This window comes from Oryzias melastigma, linkage group LG3 (genome assembly GCF_002922805.2).
Source record: "Oryzias melastigma strain HK-1 linkage group LG3, ASM292280v2, whole genome shotgun sequence".
NCBI lineage: Eukaryota > Metazoa > Chordata > Actinopteri > Beloniformes > Adrianichthyidae > Oryzias > Oryzias melastigma.
Window position 1 is genome coordinate 18,750,895 of NC_050514.1, and position 27,738 is coordinate 18,778,632.

General features: G+C 39.3%; 1 protein-coding gene across 1 annotated transcript; it reads right to left on the reverse strand.

Moving 5' to 3' along the window:
• Nucleotides 1-390: 390 nt before the first annotated feature.
• Nucleotides 391-27,291, reverse strand: cgnl1 (cingulin-like 1). Its single transcript, XM_024294933.2, has 19 exons — nucleotides 27,083-27,291; nucleotides 23,181-24,811; nucleotides 22,964-23,058; nucleotides 21,236-21,341; nucleotides 20,991-21,092; nucleotides 20,483-20,619; nucleotides 19,919-20,057; nucleotides 19,465-19,677; nucleotides 10,905-11,111; nucleotides 10,716-10,820; nucleotides 10,478-10,630; nucleotides 10,022-10,192; nucleotides 6,257-6,418; nucleotides 6,034-6,123; nucleotides 3,333-3,416; nucleotides 3,038-3,162; nucleotides 2,001-2,109; nucleotides 1,758-1,921; nucleotides 391-1,677 (listed from the first exon to the last, which is right to left on the reverse strand). The coding sequence occupies exons 2-19, from the start codon at nucleotides 24,759-24,761 to the stop codon at nucleotides 1,533-1,535; spliced, it is 3,888 nt and encodes a 1,295-aa protein (XP_024150701.1). The 5' UTR covers nucleotides 24,762-24,811; nucleotides 27,083-27,291; the 3' UTR covers nucleotides 391-1,532.
• Nucleotides 27,292-27,738: the final 447 nt, after the last annotated feature.

Genomic DNA, 27,738 nt, shown 5'->3' on the forward strand with positions numbered 1-27,738 from the left:
TTCTGTCAGTCAAATTATCTCTTGGAAAAAAAAGTTGTCCTCAGGCTAATAAACAGAACTGTACTGATGTAATAAGTCTAGTCAAAATAAAAAGTACATAGACTTAAACACATGAAATGTTTAAATATTTTTTCTGAAAAACACATTAAGATCAAAGTATTTAAAGAAAAAACATTTTTTAGTTACATTTAGATTTTTTAAAATACCTAGTTTAGCCACATTTGTTTACTTCAATCATCTCTGAGTATATTTGACAGTATTTGTCACAAATGTAGTTTTTCTTTACAGTTTTTTTTTGTTTACCTGAAGGAGAAAAACATTTGACTTCATATTTAAGAGCTTACTGAGTTAAACGCAAATACATTAAGCAAAAAATAAAATGCAAAGAAATAATTGTCAAAGCATTTGGGAGTACATTTATTTTCATCTTCACAGGATTTATAAGCATACACAGAAAAAAAAACTCACTGTTCCTCCAAAGACGTCAACACTGAGTCAGAACCAAAATAAATCACTAAAGTAACGCAACATTGATTGTCAATTTATTACCATTTACATGAAAAAAAACATCAGTGATAAGGCTCGTTTGTGTAACAGATTGGGCACATTTACACAATAAAAGGTCCTTCCATGTCCAGTTTTAACACAACACAGACCTAAAAAAGACAAATATGGAGATTTAAGAAAATAAAAAACAGAAAAATCATAAAAGTTTTCAATTTTGTTCAGGAACTAGAGCAATGCAGCCAAATCAGAATATTTTCCAGAAGATATGAATGCAATACTGAGACCTCTCTGATAGTACAACAACAAATGAGACCTGAAGAGTTAAGACACACGTGACAAAACAGACATCACGCAATAAAACTGAACATAGGTTTATATAAAACAGTATCAAAACAAGAGTAGGGTGTACAAAGTCACTCTTTCTGCTCTCTACAAAAAAAATCACTGAGTCAAGAATTTGCAAACTCACTCTTGAATAAATTAAACATCCTGACAACATTCACTTCATCAATTCTGATTGAAGAATCATTCATTAATAGGAAAAGCAAATGAACTTATTGAAAATGAGTACTATAAAAACAGTATTGTTTAAACGTTTTACAGAGTTTGATAGGCATAAAAACAAGTTAGTTCATAGTAAGGCGGTGTGCTGCTTTACAGAGCAATCAAGAACTATTGTTTAATTAGCTACAATAATCATGAACAGGTTTTTTTTATTTAAAAACAGAGAATAAAGGCAAAATTGTTCTTCCAAATGTGTTTATTTTTGGATTAAAGGGAAACTATGATTTCCTTCGTTGTTTAAAAAGCGGCTGAAATAATACTGAGTGAATATTTGCACACTGACTTCAAATCCAGGAAAAATAACCACCCTGTAAAAGAGGGTGGGGTTCGACAAGTTTATAAAAATATGAACTGTCATAAAACCAATATTTATAGACATTTGGGTCTAACATTACAGACGGCATGAAAGTCCAGTTTGGTCCAGTGGTTAGGGAAGCCTATTGCCCCTCCTCACAGGTTCTCTAAAGGGTGAAGGTTGCCTGCATGGAGTTCGGATTCGAGCGCTTGTAGCTGGACGATGAGCTGAAGTACGTCTCGCCGTCAGTGCTGACGTCATCGTCGTCTTCATCCAGGCTGTTGAGCAGCGGAGCAGAGGAGTTCTTGCGTCTGGAGCCCAGATGAAAGCGTTATAACCAGGACACTGAATGTGTCTCGATTTGCAGCAGACAAATAAATGACAGGTTTACCGTATTTCACTCTGCAGAGCTTTGAGCTGGCTCTGAAGGTGCTCGTTGGCCTCCTGTTGCTCATCCAGGTCTCTCTGCAGCTTCTTCTTGCTGTGCTCCAGACGGTCAATCTCCCCTTCAGCCTCGTCCATCTGCCTCTTCAGGGCTTTTAGACGCAGATTCAACTAAAGAAGCATTTAGGTAAATAATCCAGATATTTGCTCAGACTTGTTTTCATGAAGTGAAAGACACTTTGCTACATACTTGGTCCTTCTGATCCTGCATTGTCAGATGCTCTTCATCAAGTTGCATCATCATCTCCTTCACTTTTCTCTCCAGCTTACGGTTGGCCAGCTGCAGGTTGGCCCGCTCCCTGAAACACAGGCAGGTTCACACCTTAAAGTCCCACTCCAATCACTATTTGATCTATTGTACAAGTGTTCTTGGTGCTTTTTAGCTTTGATGCCATTTCTAGCATTTTTTTTATTGTAATTTTCTAGGACATAGCTTCTGCAGAGGAGCAGTGGTTTATTAGATATTTGCCTCTGAGTTGAGGACCATTTGTGGTCTTATGTAAAACCAACATGCATCATTTCATCTGCTCCTGATTCACAAAGATTTGAATAAAGAATTACTCAGAAATGCATTTTAATCCTAACTTACTTTATATATGTCCTCCATCATGAGATGCAGCCCATTTCAAGAATGGAACAAAAAAGTTTATTCTTTGGGGTTTATTCTGCTAAAGACAGGCTATCACTAAATTCTTTCCCTACTCACATTTTCTAGTGCTGTCCGAATCTACAATTCCAAAATCGAGTGCACTAGAAATTTCCCAGAAGTCTTTGTGAAGATCCAGTATTCATAAATGCTCACAACATTAGTAAATATAGACCACAATGCATTGCGGTCAAACAATTTTTGCAAACAAAAAAAAAATGTAATTTTTCAATAAACTATCCACATTTTTATCCTTAGAACAAAGTGAAGACATAAAAAGACGTTGTGAATCTATATTTATTGGATTATGACTTAGTGAAATCTGTCACGTCATATATGGGGTTTAGAAAAAAAAATAGTGAGCATGGTGTCCAACTGCTTTTAAAGTCCAGGGCACTAGATAGTCCAGCACTATATCGTTTTTTTAGTAGTTAGGGTAAAACTTCTCATTTATTTGCTTCAAAATGTATCAAAGTACCAGTAAAACTTTGAACAGCCATAAGTCTGCTGAAAGTGTTCCTCTTTTGCCACTGTGACCCCCACATCCCTCTTCACTGCTATAAGCCAAGACTGGATCTCACCTTTCCTCCCCCTCCAGCCTCTCCTCCAACTCATGGATGCGAGTCTCCAGCTGGGGCACCAGACCGTCTTTGTTGGACTTCTGTGAGCTTTCTAGATGAGCCACTCTGGCGTTCAGGTCCTTATTCTAGAGACAAGGTGAATCAGAAGCTTTAAAAATGTCACTTCAGGGCTTAACGATGAGTGAAAGTAAAGAGTAATGAACTTGATGAAGGAATGGGTACAATCACATTAAAATGATGAGAATGGAATGAGATTTTGATTTGAACAGTAGTTTCAGGACAGGTGAGTGTGTACCTGTCTCTCCAGAGCCATCTTGTCACACTCCAGGTCCTGTCTGCTAGCCCTCTCCTGCAGGAGTTCATTTCTCATCTGCTCCACCTGTCAACCCGAGTCCAGACACCGTCACCGCTACAGTCCCACACGCTCTGACAACAATTATGCTCAGACTCCGTCTGAACCCCCCCACCGCCACAAACCACCACTGCAGTCAGAGAGACAAGCTGCTAAACAACACAGGAGTTAATGCTTGAAGAGCTGTGGTTAATTACTGAGCGGGCTTTTCTTACTTGACTGCATTCCACCGCTCGTGTGGACTGTCAGGCTCAGTCCCAGAGAAACAGGTTTGTAGAGAGCAACACTTCCAAAACGTACAGATAAAATGAGCACGTGATGAATCATTATTTGTAAGTGAGATTAAATCTGAGTTTGCACAGAGAGCAGCAACGATTAAGCTTCAGCTGCCTTAGTTCACTGCAGCTAAGCTAAAATGACCCCCCTGCTTTCTAAGGGAACTTCAGGAGGGGCAGCTGCTCTGTTGAGAGGTTAAGTAAAGCAAAGGCTCTCAAAGAAAGTTAAAGATAAACTTAGCTGACTTGTATAAATATTCCAACACGTTTTGAAGACACTAGTTTAAAGGAAAAGTGAAAATGATCAAAATGATTCCTATAAATGAAGCTCAACCTTCATTTCAGAGTTTTTAGTAAGGCCTTTAGTCATTTGGTGAACACAGAACCTTGTGGTAAAACAGTTTGCAAAATTTTTGATTGTCAGAATAAGCAACTTCTTTTTTGTGCAATTTGAGTCACTCAGAGCACAGTTGTGATAGCTGGTACTATTTAGCAAAATAAATAATTAACCGTTTCTTTTTGTTATTAAGAGAAGGTGTGGTGACATTTTGATATTTGAAAATCAGAAAAATTTAAATGTATGCAATTGAAAAGTTCTGAAAAATAGTGTTCAAGTCTCACTGATACTTAAAGTATTTCTCTGAAAATGTATTTTCAAAGTACACTTATGAAAGAAAGTCAATTTGGCAACAAGTGCAGAATAGTGGCAGAAAAGTGGCACCAGAGGTCATTAGGTTGTCAACTATTATAACGGATTTTCGAATAATCATCTAATGTGTCTGAAATGTTTAGAGATAAAATCCACAACAACCACCACCTGTTGGATTTTTTCCCCAAAGAAATTAGGCAGAGAAAAATGGATTAGGGTGTGCTTGGCAGGCAAGTTTAAAGACGTGTGTTAGCAAAGATAACCAAATGCAAGGTTTAAATTAAACTCTAAAACTTTAAAAAAAAAAAATCAGGTGTCATAAGACATCAGCTTTTCCCGGAGTTCCTCGGAGAGAGGCGACTGCAGCAGAGTAACTGCTCTGTGAAGGAGCGGAAACTAATCGATACAGCAGTGATGGTTCTTTCTCTGAGAAAGGAGCTTAGAATTGGTGATATTTTATGCCAATTAGTGGGTGACAGTGGGCTGCTCTGATGAACGATGGCCCCTATAACTGGTGCAGCCAGCACAGTGCTTGAGGGAGCTGAATCAGCAGACTGGAACATGCAGCGAAACTAATCTGCTTTGTGAGAGACGGCAGGAGAGGAGAGGGGAGATTACTCTCATTTAGACAGGAGAGGAGCACCTGGTGCCAGGAGAGACGCAGGTGTTCTTCCTGCTGCCTCCACAGCAGCCCCACCACCCCATAACCATACACCCCCCTCCCCACGCCGCCCCACCCCAACACACATTAGCCCGCACGCACGAGCACACACCCGCGAGGGATCGGCGCTCACAACACTCACAAGAACACACCACTTGGTAGCACTTCTCCACTCTGGCTGCACAAAGCTCAAGTGTTGCCTTGACAACCGATGAACCAATGCCACCATGTCACAATACCGCCCTCTTCTCCGTGCCAGGGTATTTCTTAAGGGAAAGCATTTAAAGACAATTTCAGGCTACATACTTTTGTTAAATGTTGGTCCAAACTTCTTCCAGACTGAGAGGAGCCCATTGCAAAGCTATCGTCTGATCTCATAATTAACCACAATAACAATGGGTGCAAGAAAAAAAAAATCATGATGGAAAAAAAAAAATAGAACTAGAATTCTCCTTCTGATAGGCAAGATCTTTCCTGTGAAAAAACTGCAGGCCTAAAGACACAAATCTTACTTAACAGTGCCTCTGTCAGCAGCTTTAGCACGGAGAACAGAAAACTGGAGCATTTTTTCCCCCAAGTTCATAAACCAGAACTTGTCTGCTCCACAGCTAAAGTTACAACTGCAGCTTCCAAATGAACTCGACACGCTGAAAACCTGAGATTTTTGGCAGCTTGCAGGACTTGGCTCTGGAAGAGCATTAGCCCAGATCTTGTTGTGACTGATGCATTAAAGAAAAATAGGATAACTGAGCTCAGACTCAGCTGGCGAGCCCTCACGGAGGATGATTATGAAAGGTCCTCTTACAAATCAATAAACCTGCAGAAGAAATGCTCACACATGCACAAGCTTCAAGAAGCGCGGGCATCAACAGACATGGAAAGATCTGAAACCTGAAATTGTTACATGGAGGTTTTTTTGGTGAGTAATGATGTTAGAGGTGGAAGACAAAGCAACAGGAGATCTAGATATCATTTACAGATTAGGATGGAACAAAGACATTTTTGTGAGGCAGGTCACATCATGAGCACTCATAATGAAAATGTGTTGAGTGTGTGTACCTGTTCTCTTCCTCTGTCTATCCTGTCCATCAACTGATCTCCACTTTGACGTTCTTCCTCCAGATCCTCCTCCATCTGAGCGATCCTCTCCTGTAGAACGAAGGATTTTAACCTGTTGGCATCTTCATCCAGCAAAAGGGCTTTCTTTATTCTGTCTTTATCTAGCAAAAATGTCACGCCAAATCAAAAACCTCCAGCTTTCCTAAACATCAGCATCGTGTACCTCCAGGAGTTTGATTTGCTTGGATTTATCGTCCTTAGCTTGGTTGTTTTTCTCGATTTGAACCTCCAGATCGTGACATTTTTCCTCTAGCATCTTCTGTCGGAGCAAAGCCTCTTCTTGCTCCATCTCGCTCTGCCTCAGGTCCTCATCTCGAAGTGACAACTGAAACAGAAATAATTCATAAACCGTGAAATGGAATTTGATCATAATTCAGGAAAACAACTTAAAGTTTCTCTATGACAATTTTTTCATTGTAAAACAACATTTCCACTAGTGTTTTAATTGTGATTATGTTTTTAACCAAAGCAATTTTTCATTGGTCTGAAGCCTCCGTTTCATAAATATCCTCTGAGGGGGCGTGGCTTTTGGAGCTGAGCAGAGCAGCTCCGTCCCAGACCCCCCTGTCTGATTATGATAGCTCTGAGTCTCGCTAGCGTAAATCTTCACCGCTCCTACATAAAAATGTCAAACAATATCGGTAATGTCCAGCCGTATCATTTTGAGCCGATGTCAGCTCGGACGAGGAAGAGCTTTGTGGATCAAATTTTCATAGATTTACAAATTAATGGTCAAATTCGCATTTCCGTGGTCACATCAAGAAGGTCTGTGGAGTCTCTGGGAGATTTTCCAACGTTCTCAGTCCTGCTACCTTAAGTATTGTATGAAACTCACACAAAAAAATCCAATGATGGCTGATTTGACCACGGAAATGTGAACGGCGGCTCATTTGACTACAGTCAATGGGAAGATACCATCTTCTTTTCTGCGGAACCTGAGCTAGACACGCTAGCCGGGCCAGATGAGGGGTTTGGTGCATGTGCAGCGGAGCTGTTGTGACGTACAGACGGCTCATTAATTCAAACAGAGCCTGTCTGCGACAGTTTGAGAGTGATATAAAAGAAGAAATACTCGGAAATGCAAAAACAAAATTATTTCTTATTATATTTGTTCTTTCTCATAATAAAAATGCCACACATACATGTTCAAAACTAAAAGAAACATGATTTTCATCGTAGGGGGACTATAAAAATTCGGGTTTTGCTTAAATCAAATCAGTTATCTTCTTGTTTACATGCCCAGCAGCATCTATCAAGCTAAACTTTTCCCTTATGAGTGGTTTTATGTAGAAAAGTAGGGCTGGATATCACCAATAATTTCAAGAATTGATTTGATATGATTCACAAGAGCCTGGATCAAATTGATACTCACTTTTTTTTATTATTCTTTTGATCCACTCAGTTCAATTCAATTTTGAGTTTACATGTTTAGACACATTTATTTAGAAATACATGAATAATCTATCTATATATATATTGAAGATATTCATATTAATCTGATGAAACTCACATACTGTAAAATGTATTAGTGAAATCATGAGAGCATTTCAGTCTGGCCACTTTTATAAATAAATTGTTTTTTAGTGTGACAAAGATACTATATGATCATATATGTGGTTATATTTTACTCTGAAAGGCTTAAGAAAATCATGTAATGGCCCATTTAAGCTTGGATCAATTAATCTACTTATTTAACCCAGCCCTAGTTAAAAAAAAAAAAAGAAGAAGATGCTAATTTAATTTTTACACATTAGGACATGCAACAGTGTTTGCGCAGTCCTTAAAACAAAACAAAAATAACTAGAATAGGAACTTAATATACAGCATTAAAACAAAAAAATGGGAATGCTTTTTTCCTTTAATAAAGGTATTTTTGCATTAATCAAAGTTTTCCTTTTTAAATTGCACCTTCTTCTATAATATTGTAAACTGTTTCATTATTAAGTGTGACTGTTACAGCAATGAGGAGCAATTTTGTTCCTGCTAGGGTAAATAATTGCATGGTTCCCTGGGTGACTAATGAATCCAGCACTGCTAGTGTTTTTCTTCATGAGCAGTGACCCCTGCAGCTGGAAAATCATCCCCAGGGCATCGCGCAAAGACAGAAAATTCATCAGCTGCTCTCATTTTTGACCCACAACAAACAGTTCTGCTGCAGGACTGTCACGTACGGAAGTTTAGTGATGATGAACCAAGTTTGCATGAACAGACAAATACAGAAGATTTGAAAGCTCCTTGACCGGTCCTGAGTCCAGAGGGGAGGCAACGGAGGAGGAGGATGTGCACGAGCGACCGCAGCTTTAACAACACTGATAACACAACGACGACATCCTCCTCTTCCTGTGCAGCAGCTGGGGAAAGATATAGGGAATCAACCGGGAATTTGACGGGAAAGAAGGAAAAACCTGGATCCTGACTCCTTCCTGAGAAGTGAACTCAACTTTCCATCGCAGGACACGGAGTGACAGCCAAATTAGAAACACACAAGGAAGATAGTGAAAGTGGCAGATTATATGTATGAGTAAAAAACATTATTTGATGAAAAAGTACTTTAATAAAACAGGTTCTTCCTTTTGTGGCAAACCTGCTTTCATATTTGACCTCTTGTGCGGTAAGATGAAACATCAGAGGGATAGAGGTTTCTGTCTGTGGTCCAGATGAACGCTGAAGCTCAGAAACCACTCGTCTGTCATGTGATAACGATGACATCTCACTGTCCTAACGTACCCTTAGTGTGAGCTAACCCTTACAGATCCACTCCAACAAAAGTTGTGTTTTTGAAATTTTAGCATGTTCTTGTGACATTTTTCTCATGATGGAGGACGTATATAGAAAAAATTAAGCTTAAATTTGTATTTCTTTATTCAAATTGTTGTGAATTAGGAGTAAACAGAAAAAAAGCTGCTGGAAAAAGCTTGTAGCTGTGATTTAAGTGCTAAAATCAGGAAGCCACAAGCTGATGAGCATTCTGATGAATGCACTTGTGGACAAATAGATCCATGAATGCTTCATCTGAGCTGACATCTGGATCAAAACTCTAAGGCTAGATAAATCCAATATAAATGCTCACCATTTTTGTTGCACTGATATGTTATGTTGGGGTGGTGACGGGCTGTAAACTAGCAGGACAGACTGTAAACAGATGGATCTTGATAAATGGGGGTGGGCTTACTCCATGCCAGCAGTCCCACCCACAACCCAGAGGTGAATTTCTAAGAACTCCTACCGTTTTGCAGAAACTATGTCCCAGTAAATGACAGTTTTTTTTTTTTGTTTTGTTTTTTTTTGGGGGGGGGGGGTGGCTAAAAACTGCCTAATCACAACTAAAAGACCACTGGGAACGCTTTTACAATAGATCAAAAGATGATTGGAGGGAGACTTTAAGACTCTGATGCCTAACCTCTCTCTGTAAATATTTGGTGTCTAAATAAAGTTGTACATAACTTTTCTCTTGCACATTATTTACTAACTGTCAAAGTATCAATATAAGCTGACATGGATAAACCTCTTAACTAAAAATAATACAGCTGGGTCACAAGTCAAGTATCACTATTGTGGTGGTGCAGCCAGCAGACAAAGCAAAGCTGCACGCTTCTCTTCTATTCTTGAATATCAGTTAAACAGCTGAAATAAAAGATAAAACGCTTCGCATGACTTGGCTACAGTCCTCCACTTTAATACTTTGTTTTGGGTTTGAAAGGGCAGCAAGGAGAAGAAATACCAAAGTGATAACCTCACTCCCTGAAAGGAGGCGGGGTGGTGAAGGAGGGCCTCAACTGGTTGAGTCAGAACAATGTGGTCCTGCATGGGAGAGCCTGGCTGGTCTGACTAATGATGGCCTCAATCTAACCCCCATCTCATGCAGGCAGCGTCAGCACTGCGGTCCGCGCGGCGTTTCAGTCAAACGGCACAGACGGGTCCTCTTTACCTCTGCTTCCAGGGCTTTGGTGGCCTGCATGTATTTGTCCAGCTCCTCCTCGCGTTCCTTCAGAAGCCTCTGCAGCTCTGTCAGCTCTCTGCGGTTCTTCTCTTTATAAATATCTATCTGCTCCTGCAGCTCCCTCGTGGACGACTGCGACGCCTCCACAATATCACTCATCTACGGGTAAAAGAAGGGAAGGGTGATGATCAAACACAGGCACATTTGGGTTGAGAGAACTTTACTCATCCTTCAGCAATGAAATGTACTGGTTTTAAATTAGCATGCTCTGTTACAAAAAAGTAAAATATCCAATTTTGGTTCATAAGTGTCTTTTTTCATAGATAGTTATAAAAAATAACTAAAAAGATCAGCAGACTTGCTTAACTTTCAAACTTTTTTTAAAATGTACTTATAAAAAAAAATTCTATTAAGTTGGTAAAAAAATCTTAAAAGTATCCTTGCCTCCCTCTGAAGTTTCTCTACGGTGCGGTCCAGCAGCCTCCTCTCATCCTCGATGTTGTTCTTCATGCTCTTGAACTGCTCCTTTTGAGACTTCTCCTCCTGCAGCCTTTCCTCCAGTTCTTTGTGCTCGTTGTTCAGTTTGGACAGGTTCCTCTATAAACAAAAATATAAACAGACAAAAAGGCTCTAAATGTGCCTATGTGAAACACAGAGCAGGTTAACGGATCTTCTAATTCACCTGGACGTCTTCCAGTCGCAGTGTCAGAGCCCGGTTGGCGCGCGACATCTCCTCCTCTTGCTCCTTTATTTCATTGAGCGACTCCTCTGTTTGCTTCTTTTCCCTCTGTTTTACAGAAATTAATATCACAATATGCCAAACATACACTTTTGAAGCAATTCTTATGAGCGTCAGCTCTCGACCACTCACTTCCAGCCGACCAACTTTGTCCCGTAGCTGGCTCTCCTGCAGCTTGGCCTCGTCGACGATTCGGTTGAGCTTGGCCACTTCATTTTCCAGCTCGTGCGCCCGCCGGTGCAGTCGCTCGGTTTCTTGGTTGAGACGCTCCGTCTGTCCCTCTGCTGCACCCTTGGCTGTCTCCACTTCAGTCTTCTCGCGGAGCAAAGCCGAGCTGCTCTATAGGTCAGAAGAAGAAGGAGCACAGATTCAGCTGAAGGAAGGCAGGAGTCCAACAGAAAGTGGAACAATAATGTGTGGCGGAGCATCTCAAGTGCCCGACACAACAAAAGCTATTTGTACGGCTCGGTTTCTCTTTATTGTTGTGGACACAGAACACAAGTGGCTTCCTGTTTTTCTCTCACATGTCAGAAATTGCAATTTAAGGCACCTAAATCTGATAGTTTATTAAGGTGTGCCGATAAAAGACCCACTGAGTCAGTCGACACAACTGGCCAAAGTTGTGACACTCACATAACTCAGTCAGTGAGCAACAGGATTTGTCTAGAAAAGGGATTTTCTTTAAGCACAGAGGAGGAATGTTAGACAACTCGTTTTACAGCTGCCGGTTTGTCTCAACATGAGTTAATTAAACACAAAAACCACCTTTAAAGTGAATGAAATTGTTTCCAAACAATTCAACATCACCCGAAACTCAAAATGGAAGCTTTTTACAAATATTACAGTATTCACGACTAGTTTCAGTCTCTTCACGTGTCATCCTCTGTTAGGCGTCACAAACATTGTTTATTTCTAGTTACGTCAGCGCATGTGTTTATGCACAAAAGCATGAAGGAACACACCCTTCTGCTGTACACTGAGTTGTAACTCACCCGGGGATCAAAACAAACAGAGCTGCTAAGAACTGGTTTGCAGCTCACCAACAGAAGCTGCATAAATTCCTCCAGAAGAAAACGTCCTGCTGGATTCCTTTGACACTGATTCACTGGGAGAGGTCTGCAATATGCACTGAAGAAATAATCTCCAGCAACGCTAAAGGAATTATGGACAAATCCATAGATTTTGTGTAGAAAACAAACTGCCCAGCTTCTTACTTCAGTAAAAGTTTATCTAAAAATGTTAAAATTTCTTTTAACAAAATACATTTTTTTCCTCCCAATACTACTTTTCTTGTGTCGCACCTTTAAGCTTTTATTTTGTATTGTTCAGTATCTTGTCATTGGGAGTGAACAGAAACACTTCCTGCATAAAAAAGGGATAAGTGCTTCCCTGTTTCAGCGCCTGCAGGCCAGTCAGACCTGTTTCCAGTGTCAGCACAAAGCCACCCTCACCAGAGTAAAGAGCAGAATTATTACTAAAAAGTAAAGAGACACCACAGTTTACCTCCAAACTCTCCAAGCACCTGAGATGTAATAAGACGAAAGAATAAAAGGAGCAGAATTTTTTTCTAAATAACTACATGAACTACCATAATAAATACTTTACTGATTCAAAATTAAAATATCAATTATATTTAATAAACTGAGCAAGTTTTACATTCTTAGTTAGTCTTTTAAAAATACTATTTACAACCAAAATAACAACTGTAAAGAAATGAGCCAATGTAAGAAATAATGTGATTTTTAACCATTTAGAAGATCCAAACATATGTTAAATTGAACAGGGATTTCAACATTTAACATTTTCAGATCCAACTCTTCAAACTGACACACTGTAAAAACGGATTCTTAAGAAAGTAAAAAGACCCTTGTTTTAAAAAAAAATGCATCTTACTTTCTGTCTTGCAGGAAAACTAATATTATCAAGAAAGTTTTACAAAATGACCTTGGTTAAAATATATTTTTTTCCTAAAATAAGAACTTTTACTAAGACTGACTTTCTTGTCCCACTGACAGATTTTTCTGCCTATTTAAAGAAAATCTGCCAATGGGGTAAAACAAAAACATTTTGAGTGTCTCTGCTAAATGACTCCACATAAGATGACCACTTTGAGCTAGTCTACTGACATTTAGGGGCTATTCAGACTAGAACCAGGGTCCGCTTGGTGTATTCAGACTGAAAACTTCTTTTTATTTATCAGGGGAAATTATCTCCAGTTAACTTAAAGCGGACCAAAGGTTTCCAGTCCAAATACACCCCAAGAATAACCAAATGTGTGTCAAAATATTGACTATAGGGGTTAAAAATTGTTCTCTAGAAGTATAAAGTGCTCATCGTGTCAAGATTGTGTCCGTGCTCTATTTTCAATGACAATGCACAGAAAATACAGCCCAAATTCCAGTTTGTTTGTCCCACTTCCCACAGTGTGAATGATGCCACAGAGCCTGAGGAGGAAACGTGCTGATGACAAAGAAACAATGCAGTAATATGAACGTATTACTCTTCACCTAACTATTTGAATATTCAACCATTTTTAGCAAGTATTTTAAGAATGCAGATACTGGGTCACTAATAATAAACAACAGTGACAGTCAAGTTAACACTTCTTTGAGAATCACTCAAATGAAGGTTTTTGTGGGGATTTTATTTACTCTTCCAAGCTTTTAACACAAAAAATAAAAAACTCATTATCATCATATCCCATTTTTTAACTGCATTGTGTTGTGCTTAATTGCGCTGTTCAATGCAAACACTTGTGGGTGTCTTTATTTATGACTTTCAAAGAAAAATGAACCTGACAAACTAAAGACTGTGCCAACGTAACAACAACAGTCCATTTTTTCCCTTTCTGTGAAGTTTGCCTTGTGTCTCTATGTGTGTTCAAACTGTTTATTCAAAGTTGCACATTAACTAACTTTGTGTGGTCTTTGAAGTTTGTGCACCAGGTCGTGTGCTGCGCTCTAATCTGGGCACAGCTGTTCAAGCCACATTTTAGGAGCAAATAACCCCAAAAAAATTCCAACTTCAAGAGCCTTCTGAACTGATCTATTCAGCTCCATTTACATAATAAAGATCAGTTTACCTGTTTACCTTTCAGAAGTATTAATAAAGACGCATCTGCATTACAATCAAAGAGACATTCATGTCAAATGGGAGTAAAATAAGGTTCATGCTTTGTGTTTCAAACGTCTTGAATATGATTTAGACATTTTACATGTTTAAAAAGCTTAGATATACCACAAGAAGTCATAAATTAAATGTTATTAAGAAAAATAAAGTTTAAAATCTAAATATACTATCATTTTATTGCTAAACTCTTACAAGAGAAATGTTTAAAAGATACTAAACTGACATATTTTTGCAGATTTCAATTTCGCTGGTGGAGGTGGTTTTACCAAATTATGAAAGATTATATTAAATTATATTTTTATTGATATTTTCTTTGTTCTTCATGCTGCTTTTTTTCCATATAAAAGCTGAACTGAGGAAGCTACTCAGTTGAGCAGCAAAACTGTATCTGCTTTATTTGTATTCTGAAAATTCTGAGATTTGGTTTAAAAAAATAAAATAAAATAAAATAAGGTTTGTCTATCTGATGGAAAAGTGCCCATTTTTAGACCAACAAAGCTCTATGATTTTAAAAGCATAATGATATGATAGAGCCATTTGCTACTGTGAATCACCTTTCACTGATCCGCGAAAACTCACTATGAAATTTGCTCCTGTTCAGTTTTTAAATACCGTAAAATATGTTTGAATGGTTATTTTTAACTATGTGAGGTAACAATATTACACACAAACAAACTCAACTCACGGGGGACTATGAGTGGTTTCCATAATTAAGTTCTGTAGATTCCAGCATCAAAAGACTTTGAAAAGCTTTGACCAGCTTAAAGAATGTGACACAAACACAACAGCTTCCTTCATCAAGATAAGCATATCGAGATCTGAGGTTAACTGCGAGAGAAGGCTTGTCAGGGACTGAAAGAAACGATTGAAGAAGAAATTAAAATGTGATAGCTGAGTGGCACTGGCATCTCTGTGGTCAGGCGGGAATCAAATCTAGTCTTGTCCTTTAAGAAACGGAAAGTAGATACAGGCTTCTGAAGGAGACTCTGTGCCCAGCTCAACTGTTCATATGTGAGAGGAAAAGCCAAAAAAAAAAAAAAAACAAGGAAACTAGGATCCTACTAAACTGAATCCTAAACAGCTTTTTACTTCAGACTTCATAGGGGGTGTAAGAAAATATTGCTTCAGTGATTTATCGCAATACTTTATTTGTATCGATTTAAAATACTGCCAGGACGATATTTAATTAATTATTTAAAAGCAAACAAGCGGTTAAGTCTTAAGTTTGTTTTTTACTTAAATATTTACAAAATTACCAAAAGAAAAGCACCATGAATTTTAAGCAAATTCAAGGTAAAAGCAATTTATTTATGAAATGCAGTTGCAGTGCTTATAGTTCTGATCATTAAACAACAAATATTTTACTTTTGTAAAAAAATTATTAATATTCAGATACTTCTTAAGTCCTAACTTAAAAAAATAGTGAAATATTTTCTGGTACTGTCCAATAATATATCGAGATATGCATCGTATCATAAAATATATATCGTGATATGTATCGTATTGCCAAACTCTTGCCAATACACACCCCTACTTCATAAGACTGACACAAACGCAATGTAATGAGTCAACAAAGAAAAACTTTTCTTGGTGCACCTTTATTAATGCTCACTGATCTTTCTGTGATTATGTTTGAAACTGTGACAGCTGCTGTGGAGAAATCACATGAAGGGCAGGGCTATTGTGAAAACCCAAGTCTCTGAACTTCTATTGCTGGAAGCAAAAATGTAGAATAGGCATGTAATACAATAGGAAGACATAATTCAGTGGAAATGTGAGTATTCCCGGTTTAAAACTCCAACACTGAATGAGGCGTTTCTTTGATATAAAGGCATCAAATGCAATTCATTTATCATAATTAAGACCATTAGGCTGACTGTGAAGCTTAACAGAGACGCTTTAATTAAGCAACACCTCCTGGTCGAAGCGCAGAGACAGAAAACGTACGACTTTATGTTCAAGCCTCTAGGCCAAAGGCTAAAGAGTGAGCAAAAATGCATGAGTAAATATGAAACACCCAAATCCCACTGTACAGTCCAAGTTCAAAGACTAACAGCTCACATAAAGATGCCAGAAATTTACACGTCTTCATGTTATGAACAAAACCACAGGCGTCAGATCATAAATGACTCAAAACTGATTGAGAAGTCTGCAAAACCTCACCAAGAGGAACAACTACAAAGCTGTAAAAACAAAAAGAACTAATGAGCTATTTTACAAGCAGACTGCTGTTGAGAAATACTCAAATGTTAACTCAGCGTTCACTAAAATAATCTTTATAGATGAGGAGTAAACATTAAGAATACTCTGTTCACCCTCACAGAGCTGTCAAAACAAAATGGATTTGGATTTCTCATTTCCGTTTGTAGGAATTTCTAAAGCCAACACTGAACAAAGTTATCAGTACAGTTATTTGAAGACTTTGGAGCCAAAAACTTCAGAGATAATCGGTTTCTTCTTGGTCGTATCTGTTACGATGATCTTTCCCCTTACTCACTCACTTTTCTGTTTCTCATTCCCCTTCCTCGCAGTCACCCTGTAAATCAGTTCCCAGAGCTGTGCCGGGGAGTACACTGCTATCATCAAATACGCAGACTCATGCTAGAGTCTTTACTTTCAAAAGAAGCCCGAGGGGGGAACTCTTCTCTGGGCCACGCAAGTTTGATGATCAGACAGCGAGGCTTCAGTTCACACACAGGGAAGATTAGAGGAGAGGCGGTATGGGATGGCGGCGAGAGCAGCTCTGTCCAGAAAATGAACCGCTTTCAGCTCTGAGACTGAGGTACTGTGGAGTCATGTGTGAAGTTAGGAAATGAAGAAAAAAGAAAAAAAATGGCATTTGGGATTAAGGTTACAGACGAGAGCGTGATAAGAGCACGGCTGCGTTACACGCTGCGGCTTACATCTGTAGCTGAAACATAACAAGACCAAGAAATGCTGCGATAAGCTCAAGAAGTGCCACTCCAATCATCTTTTGATCTATTGTAAACGTGTTACTAATGCTCTTTTAATTATGGTTATGCATTTTTTAGCCAAAATCAGTGTGGCTTTCTAGGACATAGTTTCTGTAGAGCTGCAGTAGTTCATTAAAAATTTGTCTCCAAGTTGTGTGCGACTGTTGGTGCAGAGCAACCCAATCCGCTTACAGTCCCTTTCCCATTGCAACCTTCAAACTAACATTAACGGAACAACAAGAATGGCGAAAATTATTGGAGCTATCCAGCTGTACAGTTTTAAACCAGATGCAAGTTCAGATGAGAAAAACAAAGACGTACATTAATCAATCGGTCTACAAGTGGATACATCCGAATGGAGCGGAACAGGGAGCTTGTAGACCGCTGGTTGTGGCTTCTATGTCACATCTTTTTTCAAACTGTATTTTTCATCTGCTCCTTATTCATACCAATTTGAATAAGAAAAATACCTCGAAAAGCAATTTTTAGACTTATACATGTCCTTAAGCATCAGAAAAATAGCTGGGTTTTGGATTTGCGATAATAAATTTGCTTTATAGAAACACCACAATTTTGAAAAAACTTGCATTTGTTGAAAACAAGTTTTTGCACTTGGAGGAGGTGGTTTTTGGAGCGTATCGAAATGGACATATTTTCCAAAACTGCAGTGGAAACACTTTTTTCTTGCGAAATTGTTTTTTTTGGCATTTCTAGAATTTTGAAATAGTTTTGCTCATATGTGTAATTGAAATGCGGCTTATGTCTCAAGAACAAGTTAAAAACACATTTTTTCTATGACTGGGTCTTTAAAACCTTCAACACTGAAAATCTGAAACCCCCTCCAAAGAAGAAAGTTGAGAAGGTTTGCGCCTCTTCCACAGATCAAAATGAGAACACTGAAAAAGAGGAGTGGCCCCACTAAAAGAAAACACAGGTCCACATTCCCCCATATGACCCTAAAATCCCTGAAAGAAAGAGCTGCTCTACATTTTTCACATTCTAAACACATGTGGTCACAAAACTCCATGCAGACTGAAAAAGAGCAAGATGATTATTTTTGACCGATATCCCCAAACATTCACCCAAAAAAAAAAAAAAAAAAAGCTTCGAGTAAGTTTAATGAGATGATGAAGATTTCGGAAAACCAACAGAATTCCACACATTTCATCCCATTCCAAACACAATGCAGCTTTCAAGTAAAGACACAAAACAGGCCCCCAAACTCCTTTCATGGGGGTCAGCCTGGCCCTTTCATTCCTACAGCATACTGACCCACTTATACAGCATGTCCCAACCCCCGCCGCTGTTATTGTGTGAAACAAACTCATCATTCATTGTTGACTGCCGTTCACAATTACCCCCACTTTCTGAGTGCAAAGAAAGAAGAGGGGACACGATGCGACGGAGGAACGGCAGCTCATTAGATTAGTGATGGCCTGCCACTGCAATTAACTGCTACGCAGGGAAATTTAGTGCTCCACTTTCCAGCACTTGTGCCCACATGGGACGCAGGTCTGAGCGCTGGAAGCAGCAACCAACGCCAGACCACCAACAGCCTTAAAGGAATTACCCTAAAGAAAAGGCCGTATTCTGAACAACAAATGCTGCCTCCAGAAAACAACTTCAAGGAGACGGGAAAGAGGGTTGGAAGGAGAACTCTTTATACCTCAGAAGAGAAATAAACAATGACTTCATCTTTCCAGGTGTTTACAAAGCACAAAGAGGTACGGCATACAGTCCCAACGGAGCCGATCAACTTTGTTCACCAAAAGGAAACGTCCCGGCTGACTCCTCCAGCCAAGCGGTGCTGTGGATCCCCACCTGGCCAGGAGGAAGTCAAAAACAAGGACAACTTCCACCCTTTGAGGCCGACCGGACACACACGAGTCATGCAGGCAGACTAAAAACAGCCTGTTGACCTCTCTACTGCAGAGAACGGAGGTGATGGAGCTCTTATCTTAAACTTAACTCCCTTTAAAGTGGATAGTTTTTATTTAAATTCTCAATTATTTGCAAGCCAAATGATCACGAATATCTCCATGAACTTTATTTTTAACAACCTGGGTGCTATGCTTAAACAGAAATTCAGCATGAAGCCAGAACGGCAACCAAAGTACTATGAACAAGAGTTTGCTTATATCAGATAGATGAAAGAGAAAAACAAAAAAGAAAAATGTCTCTGAATATTGGGGGTGTAGGGAAAAATTGATCTGGCAATAATTTGACGATACTTGTATTGATTCAAAATGCTGATAAGACGATATTTAATTTAGCAATGTTGAAAATAAACACCATGAATTTGTGGGTAAAAGCAACTTATGAGATACAGTTGCTGTGCTTAATGTTGTGATCATTAAATAAAATGAATTTTATTACTATGAAATACATTAATATTCAGATAGTTTTTTCTAAGTCATACTCTTGAAAATAAAGCGAAAAATTGTTCAGGTACAGTCTTGGGATATATCACGATACGTATCATGAGATATGTATCAGGATACGTATAGTATCGCCCGACCAAATACACAGCCCTGCCTCATATGTCTGAGGGTGTGTTCGTCACAGGGGAGACTGTTGCAAAGGACAAGGGAGTGAAGAGGGAACCTTACCTGTCTGGCCTCCTCCAGAGATTTTTGCAGTCTGCTGATTTCCGTCTCATACTGCTCCTTCATGTTGTCCACCTCCTGATCATGAGCTGCCACCTCCTCCTTTAGGGCTCCCTTCAGGGCTGTTAGCTCCCTTTCTCGCTTCCGCAGCAACTCCTCCTGATCCTCCTTCGCAAGGAGAACTTCCTGCATCGCCAGTTTCAGCTGCATCATGTCCTGTGATAAAGGGAGACGCTTTTAGTCACTGTTATCTTAGTAGAGAACGAATCAAGGAAAACTGCAGTTTATCAGTCAAGCTTGCTCTGACCATTCAATTCATCCTCACAGATGTGTCACTCTTTTTTTAAGAATCATGAAGGAGGGTTGTAAATGTTTTGGCATAATGTCATCAACATGATTATTTTGACTCTAAAATATCTCAGCAAGTCGATAATATTTTAGGCTTTACACCACTTACAGCCATGATGGCGTCTTTTTCTCCATCAGCAGCAGACCTCTTTGCTGAGTCGAGCTCATCGTGCATCTCTGACAGCTGGTCCTGCAGGTCTCTGATCTCCGTCTGGTTCTGCTCCTTCTCCATTTTCACCTGGAAAAGTCTGACCAAGCACACAACCTGTCACACCACAGAGCAGGCCTGTTTTAAACTCTGTATCGGCACACCTGCACTCTTAATTCACAGCCTTTGAGCCTGTCCTTTATGGAGACCGAAGACTTAAGTGAGTGTCCAGATGACAACACCTGTGGAGATGTGTCAACTGATGGGAGACACCTTCAATAAGTCCTGTGTTGACTTGCAGAACATCTGTGCAAAGCTATATTGCATCTATTTTCACATTTTCTATAAATACATTTAAAAAAGAGAACACATCTGACTTTGGTCAGTTTTTCCTTATACAAGCCTTTTAAAAGTCTGGACCAGTGGAGAACCTTCATGTTCAACAATCAAATAATTCCCTGATAGGATCGAATACTGTATAAAAACACCAAAATGCAGGTTATCTGCTCTAACAATGCAACTCACTCCTCTAGTGCCTTCTGGAGATCTGCTTCTGCTTTGGCGAGTTTTTCCTTCAGCTGTGCACACTCCTCCATGCAGCGCTGGAGCTCCTTCTGCAACTCCTTCAAACTTAATTCGGCCTCTTTCTGGGTCTGATTGTCCTGATGGTAAAACACATAAAGCAATGTTGCTGACATTTTTTCTTTACTTAATTAGTCTGCACTCAAACCGAAATCAAAAGAGCATATTTTTATTTTAAATCAAGTGTTCAAGGTGTTTGTTGAGTGTTCCAGTATCCTAACATAATGGCACACTTGTATTAATCTCAATCAGCTCAGCTATAAAATCAAATGTCACTCTTAAAGTCTCTCTTTAAATTCAAAGGTCTGTTGATTTTATCCCTGAAACTCTTTCTCTAGAAAAGTCTATATTAAAGGATATTTTTTTCATGCAAATGTTTAATAATAAAAAATGACATGCATGCATAAACAGAAAGTCAGCAGCAGCACAGCTGCAGCTAGATTGCTGTTACCATTATTTTCTCTTCCAGCTGCCTCTTCAGTTCAGTAATCTCTTTCTCCAGTTCAGCATTTTGCTCCTGCAGTGCTTTGGTCTGTGCAGCCAAGTCTGCAGACTGACAGCGGATAGAAGACATTTGGAGTTGGTGTATCCACACTTTCATTATCTAGTAGTTGCAGTATTTATAACATGATGTTGTTTTTTCCACCGAACAATTAAAGTTGAGATCATCTCGACGATGCAACACTAAGAACTTACTTTGGTGTTGCCTTGTGTTGACGCCGTGGCTCGAGACTTCAATGTCTGTATCTTTTCAAACACAAGGTTGACCTTCTTTTTTGTAGCTTCGTCATTATCTTTGCTCCTGCAGAGAGACACAAACAAAAGTTGTCTTTTGAAAAATTTCACCTTGATATGCAACAAAAACTGATTTATTAAATTGTACATAAATGTTTTATATATTTTTTAAGCATCCCAACGGATTTCTAGATGATGAACTAGAAGTTAAGTTTATTGACAGAATACTATTACGTAAAGCAGTAAAAAATGAATGGAAGATGATGGCAGAACCATCTTGAACATAGAAAAGCAAACATGAAAATACACTTTCATAATGTTTTAGAACAGATTTCATAGCTGTCGCAGAAGCCCTGAGCCGCCCAGCCTGCTCTCCACTCCTCAAACAGATGATTTTCATTAAAGCTTTATAACCCCTGCTGGAAAGTGTTTGTCTTGCGAGGCTCGGGAATGTTGCTTGGTTTCAGCCCCTGCACTTCCATCTGCGTTTCCCCTCCTTTGTCCTGTGATTCCTGACCTGTGGCCCGACACACCCAGACTCTTTCCTGTTCTCTTTCTACAATGGCCCCCATTTGTACCATATGCAAAAACTGCAGATGCAACGTGAGTGAACTTCATAAAAAAAAGAAAAAAAAACGACATTGTTACTGTCGACCTTTATCAGAAAGATTACTTAATTTCTATATCAATACTTTAAGAATATATGCCATATTGGATGATGTTACAGGTGAGATTGTTGTATTACTGTCTCTTCATTAGTGATAAAACAATACAGTCCAACAAATGCACTTTGATTTTGTGAAACATCAAAGTTGAAAATGAAAGTCAATTAAAACATTTATAAATGTAGATTTGGCTGAAAAGAATAATTCACTTTTTAAATCCAAGACCCAATATTTCTTAGCCTGTATCCATGTGGAGGAAAGAAAAGAAAAAGGCTTCAATGGTGTTAAGGCACTGAAAAAAGTAGTAAGGATGGAGTAGATTGTTATCTATCGGTGAAAGTTTAGTGAGGTCAGTATTAAGTTAATCTTCTGAATCTATTTTTTCTCAAAACAGATCAAGTGGATTACCACCTTTTCCATTACCGTGACTGAATGAAGTTCTGCTTTCTGTTTCTAAAACTACACTTAAATCTAGAGCTAAAAAAACAAACACACAGAAAACTTGCGGATCTATTTTCCTTCAACCATTTCTTGTTCCTCTGTTGCAGAAAGATGCCACTATTTTGGCTAAAATATAAAAATCAGAACTATATTGTATAAAATAGGATGAATCTTAACACAAATTAAGACTTTCAATCTAAAACAGATCAAATCAGGACTTTTGGGGGTCTATTTACTTTTCAAAATTGCATTGCTAGAAAAAGTAGGGTGGAAAAGAGGGGTTTTGGCAAGAAAGCAAACTCCAGACAAATGAATCACCCAGCCTGGATGGGAGTGTAAAGATATCACATTCCTTCCCTTGTTTTACCAACGGCCCAGCTTAGATAAAGACACTTAAAGTGACAAAACAGATTCATTATTCACGATCCCTTGATTTGTTGCTGTAATTTGTTAAATTTTGTCTTTTTAACATCAATTCCTCCTTTCACCTAAAATATTTTACAATATCAATCCACATTTTACAAATATTTGACAGCCAAAAATAAACAGAGTGATTAAAATTGGAATGGTGTGGAGAACTCACCCTTCTTTGAGATAATTAAACAATATTTGTTTGGCTGTCTCTTCATGTGTTTGCTGGGAAATTTCCTGCTGACCCTTGAGGAGATCAGGTGTCACCTGAATACAACAAGAAATGAGAAGAAAGGTTAAAAATTAATGATTTTGCAACAAAACTGTGCTAATTTACAAAATAGAAGTTGAACGTGATGAAACTTGGTCAGGTTATAGGTGCTTTTTACCTGAACTTCTGTCCCTGCACCAGGTTTTTCATTGGAAGGAGGCCTCGGGAGTGATGTTGACAGGGATGCTGAAGTCTTCGGCGCTTCACTTTCTTTACTCTTAAAAGGTAACAAAGATGAGCTTGACTGTGGCCTTTTGTAACCTTGTATGAAGCCGAGGCTTTTAGGGATGGTGCTCTGGGGTGAGCTGGGTTCACTGCAGGCATTAGATTTAGGGTCAACCTTCCCATCAACACCACTGACTGGTTTCTGCCCGCGTAGCTGTGAAGGCAGGAGGACGTGCTCCATGGATGTGCCTCGGTAGGGGCTGAACTCATCTGTAGGGTTCATTGCGTTTCTCAAGCCAAGAGCACTGTCCACGCTCCGTGAGCGCTTCCGATCCTCTGGATTGATCCTGTTTCGGCGGCCCGCCCGGCCCCTGCGCGGATGACTTGAGCCATCAAACTTCTCAATGAGCTCGTCAACACCGGGAATGGAGCCGGTGTCTATGTCTCTGCCTGAACCTGGATGGAAGGGGATGTAGCGGCGATTCCCATGGCGATTTATGGTGTCAGCGTATAGGGCTTCCATTTGATCATCCACCGGAGTCTTAGGGGTCGAAGGTGAGGAAGAATGGCGGGTTCGAGAGGAAGACTCAAGAACTGGCCCACTGGAGTCAATTCTGCGTAGAGGAAGGATGTCGGGCTCGCGGCGGGCACGCTCAAGGCTGGAGTTGGCACTGCTCACTGAACTGGGGGATCTGCAGGAGGTCTTGCTTTGCTCAATTGAAGGACTGGTCACCACAGGAGGCTGAGATGCAAGAACGGGCTGACTTTTAGAGGTAGGCTTAGAGTGAAGTAAATTCACGTTGGTAAGAAAAGGTTTGTACTGTGGCTGAGCTACTTGTGACTGTGGCTTGGTCATGGGCTCAGACAGCTGGGCGGGAGGCAAAGGCTGAGATTTTGGAGCTGGAATGGGCGTCTTATTGGTCTTCAGGTTCAAGTAAGGATTTTGTATTTTCTCATTCGGATCGCTGTCTTTTTTTCGATCCAAGCTTGAAGACCTATCACGGACCGGTAAAGCAAATTTGGAGGATGAACTTCTTAACTGGTTCTCAGGTTGAACCAGAGGCCTTGACGGGAGGCTGCTAAAACTTTCTAGATTTAGTGAATTATTCTCTGGATCATACGGTTGCAGAATCTCTGGATGCCTTTGAAAATTCAGAAGAGGGGAGGGTTTCTTTGCTTGTGAGTCACTAACTCCATTCTGAGAGCTAGGGTGATGCATCATCTTCTGTGTCCTGTACTCCATGAAAGGGCTGTTGGATCTGGCCTCCTTGTTACCCCTGAAGTCATAGTCTTGGTAATTTTCAATAAAGGAGCCTTCATTGTCAATGTAACCATTGCTGTAGGAGTCAGTGGAGTGAGGGCCCCTGTCCTGGTTGTTCAGAACGACATACGGGTGTCCATCTATCCCCTGGACTCGGATGCTGAGGCCGTATGTGCCAGCTTCATTACCATGTGGCCTGGAAGGTCGAGACGGTTGAGCAAAGCCCCGCTGTTGTCCGGTATTAGGAATGCCAGGCACTCTATAGGACTCCATCAGGAATGTGGAAGGAAAATAAATCCCTCTCCCTGGATCAGGTGGCCCACCTAAGTAAACAAAGATTTAGATCAACTAGATTAGTTAAGGATGAGTCATGAGTGCCAAGTTTTTTGCTTAAACAGAGACTAAACAACACATCTTTAAAGTGTTACGCTACTTTCTTGGATTTGTATTTTCCTGCTTTTGAACGAAAACGTCCCTTAAAAGCATTCTCCTCCATTTGCTTTTCTCTGATCTGAACCATGAGGCAAACTCTTCAGTCTCCAGACAAACATGTACGACACCGTAATACCTTAAAGACATAGCAGACGTGTGACTCAACACCTGACACGCTTTCGTTTAAGTCACAAACGAGCAGGTACAACCCAGGAAGACTTTACAGGTGTAACTAACTTGATAATTAAATCTATTGAAGTCATCAATAACACAAAACAAAACAAAAATGACATCAGATACAAATCCCAACAAAAAAGTAAAACCTAATTGATCAATTTAGACCATAAAATAAAGTTAAAGTAGTGAAATTATTTAGTAAAAATTGGTAAGACAAAAACAGCAGGTTTTCAGGTCCATAATAAACAGCTATAAACAAGCACCTAAAGCGATCCTGTCTGAACAGTGAAGACAAGACATCAGCAGTCACCATATGTTTCACAGAACAAAAGGATTTTTACAGGTTCCTGTTTGGTTTAATGGCCATCTCACCTCCAACCCAACGTTACAACACAAAGATGGAACAAGAATGGCCTTGTGGAAGGATGCTGATTAGACTGACAACAAAGAAAGAGGCTGAATATATCACATCTTCATCAGATAGGTTTTATAAAGTGACAAGTTATGTCTTGTTTTGAGTAAGAAAAGAAAAACCTAATCGTCACTCAGAGTAAAACAATAAAACACAAACAAAAGGAGCCGGTCTCTGTCTCCATTCAGTCAATGTGCTGCACAGATAAAGATGTCTGCTTGTGCATATCATGACAGACTTAGACGTTAAGCTTGTACCTATAGGATAAAGTGTAATGATTAGTCTGAATGAACGAAAAAAAAAGACTTATTTGACTATAAGATATGCCAATTCTCCTCAAAAGGTCCAAACTCCAATCATCTTTTGATCTGTTGTTATGGTTCCCAGTGGACTTTTAATTATGATTGTGTCATTTGCAGCCAAAATCAAATACCTGTGAAGCTTTCTAGGTCATAGTTTCTGGAGAGTGGCAAAAGTTAACGACAAATTCACCTGAAAACACTACAAGAACATGTTAAAAACCCCCAAAACACAATTTTCAGAAGTGTGTGTCTTTAACAAGAAGCTGTTCAGTCTTAAACTAGACAAATATCCGATTATCTTCCCTTAAATTTTAGTCTGGCCGCGCCCATCAAATACAAGGCAGCTTCACTCTATGTCATCCCATGATGACAGCTTCTTTCATAAAGCAGCAAATTGTGATTTGAACAAGTCATAAAAAAACAGAAAAAAATGTTAAGAAAGGGTGAGTTGCTAAGGAGCATTCTCCAGCTCCAATTGCTCTTCGTCACTGAGTTTCACCATGACTGCAGCACCAAATACCCCAAATGAACCAGCTTCACTTCTTTTGGTTCACACAGGACAGAGAAAAAACCAGAAGTATGCATAGAAAAGCACTCTGCATAGGGAGGGTGTGAGGAGCTGATTAAATCTGAAGATAATACAACTTTGAATAATACAGCACATTTCCCAAAGCAAATGGTCGAGTTTTCTAACAACACATGTGTTATAGAGTTTACATTTTAAGCTTACTATGTCATAAACAATACTACATACAAGACTTAATATTTTCAAAAAAATACTGCAGGTAAATGATGGTCTGAGGAAAGAGCCGGAACAACAGATTTACAAAAATAAAAGCACCTTTTCTACAGTGTTTTGAAGAGACAGGGGATTAAAAGTAAATGCAGAGGAAAGAGGGATGAACCCAAAACACTCCGGACAGCCAGGATTTACACTGTGGGAAAGTGTGCTAGATAAGTTATGTAACCTGAGGATGAAGTTGTGAGGGAAAGTGAAGTACACTCAAAACACAAGAACAGTGTTTAACTTGAAGTTTGTCGGTTAAAAGAAATTCTAATTGTAGTTTTTAATGCAATTTCTGCACTTTTATGTTCAGTGCAACAGGTGGAAAAGCGCATCACATTTGCTGCCTACTTATGGATTTATAAGCTCCACTTGACGACGGAAAGTGGTGGACAAATTAAGAATGTCCCAGTGAATCAGTAGGTAAAATTAGTCGGTTCTTGTTGTTCTTAGACAGCTTTAATCTCCATTCGCACTTGTTACTCACCCGCGTCGTTTTTTCTTGCTCTTTCTGTCGCTGCCGTCTACAAAACTGAAGTCAGAGTGGGTTTAGAGAAGACAAACTTTTCGGCAGAGTGTCCCTCACACTCTTTGCTAACTTTAATTTCTCCTGAGTTGTCTCTGGAGTGTGAAGGAGAGCCGTTTCAGAAGGACGTCCGAGCCTCCCGCGGCTCCGCCCACTGACGCAGCGCCCCGCCCACTGTTTCCCCCATGAGAAAGGACACATTTACCGACCCAAAACCGGATTTCACATCTATCTATCTATCTATCTATCTATCTATCTATCTATCTATCTATCTATCTATCTATCTATCTATCTATCTATCTATCTATCTATGAACTGCAGACATTTTATTCAAATCAAACTTTATTTATAAAGTATGAACAAAAATGTCATAAAGTGGGGCTTTTTTTCAGAATAAAAGCATCTTTCTAAAGAAAAGCAAAACAAAAACTTTTACAGAAAAAAAATATTGAGATATTTTAAACACACACAGTCCCCTCAACCCCACCCAACAAAATAAAAACCAAAAATGACATAAGAACAAAATACAAACTTTTATTTAGGATTTTGCGCTCTCCTTTACTACAAAGTCACCGACATGCTTGCCTGAAACTTCAAGACAAATCAATTCTTTGGGT

Excerpts from the sequence above, each read along its gene's own strand:
- cgnl1 (XM_024294933.2), bottom strand. The coding sequence starts at position 24,761 with ATGGAGTCCTATAGAGTGCCTGGCATTCCTAATACCGGACAACAGCGG. Across the intron at positions 19,678-19,918 it reads AAAAAGACGCCATCATGGCT|GACATGATGCAGCTGAAACT; the intron begins GTAAGTGGTGTA and ends CCTTTATCACAG. Across the intron at positions 6,419-10,021 it reads CCAAAGCCCTGGAAGCAGAG|TTGTCACTTCGAGATGAGGA; the intron begins GTAAAGAGGACC and ends TTTCTGTTTCAG.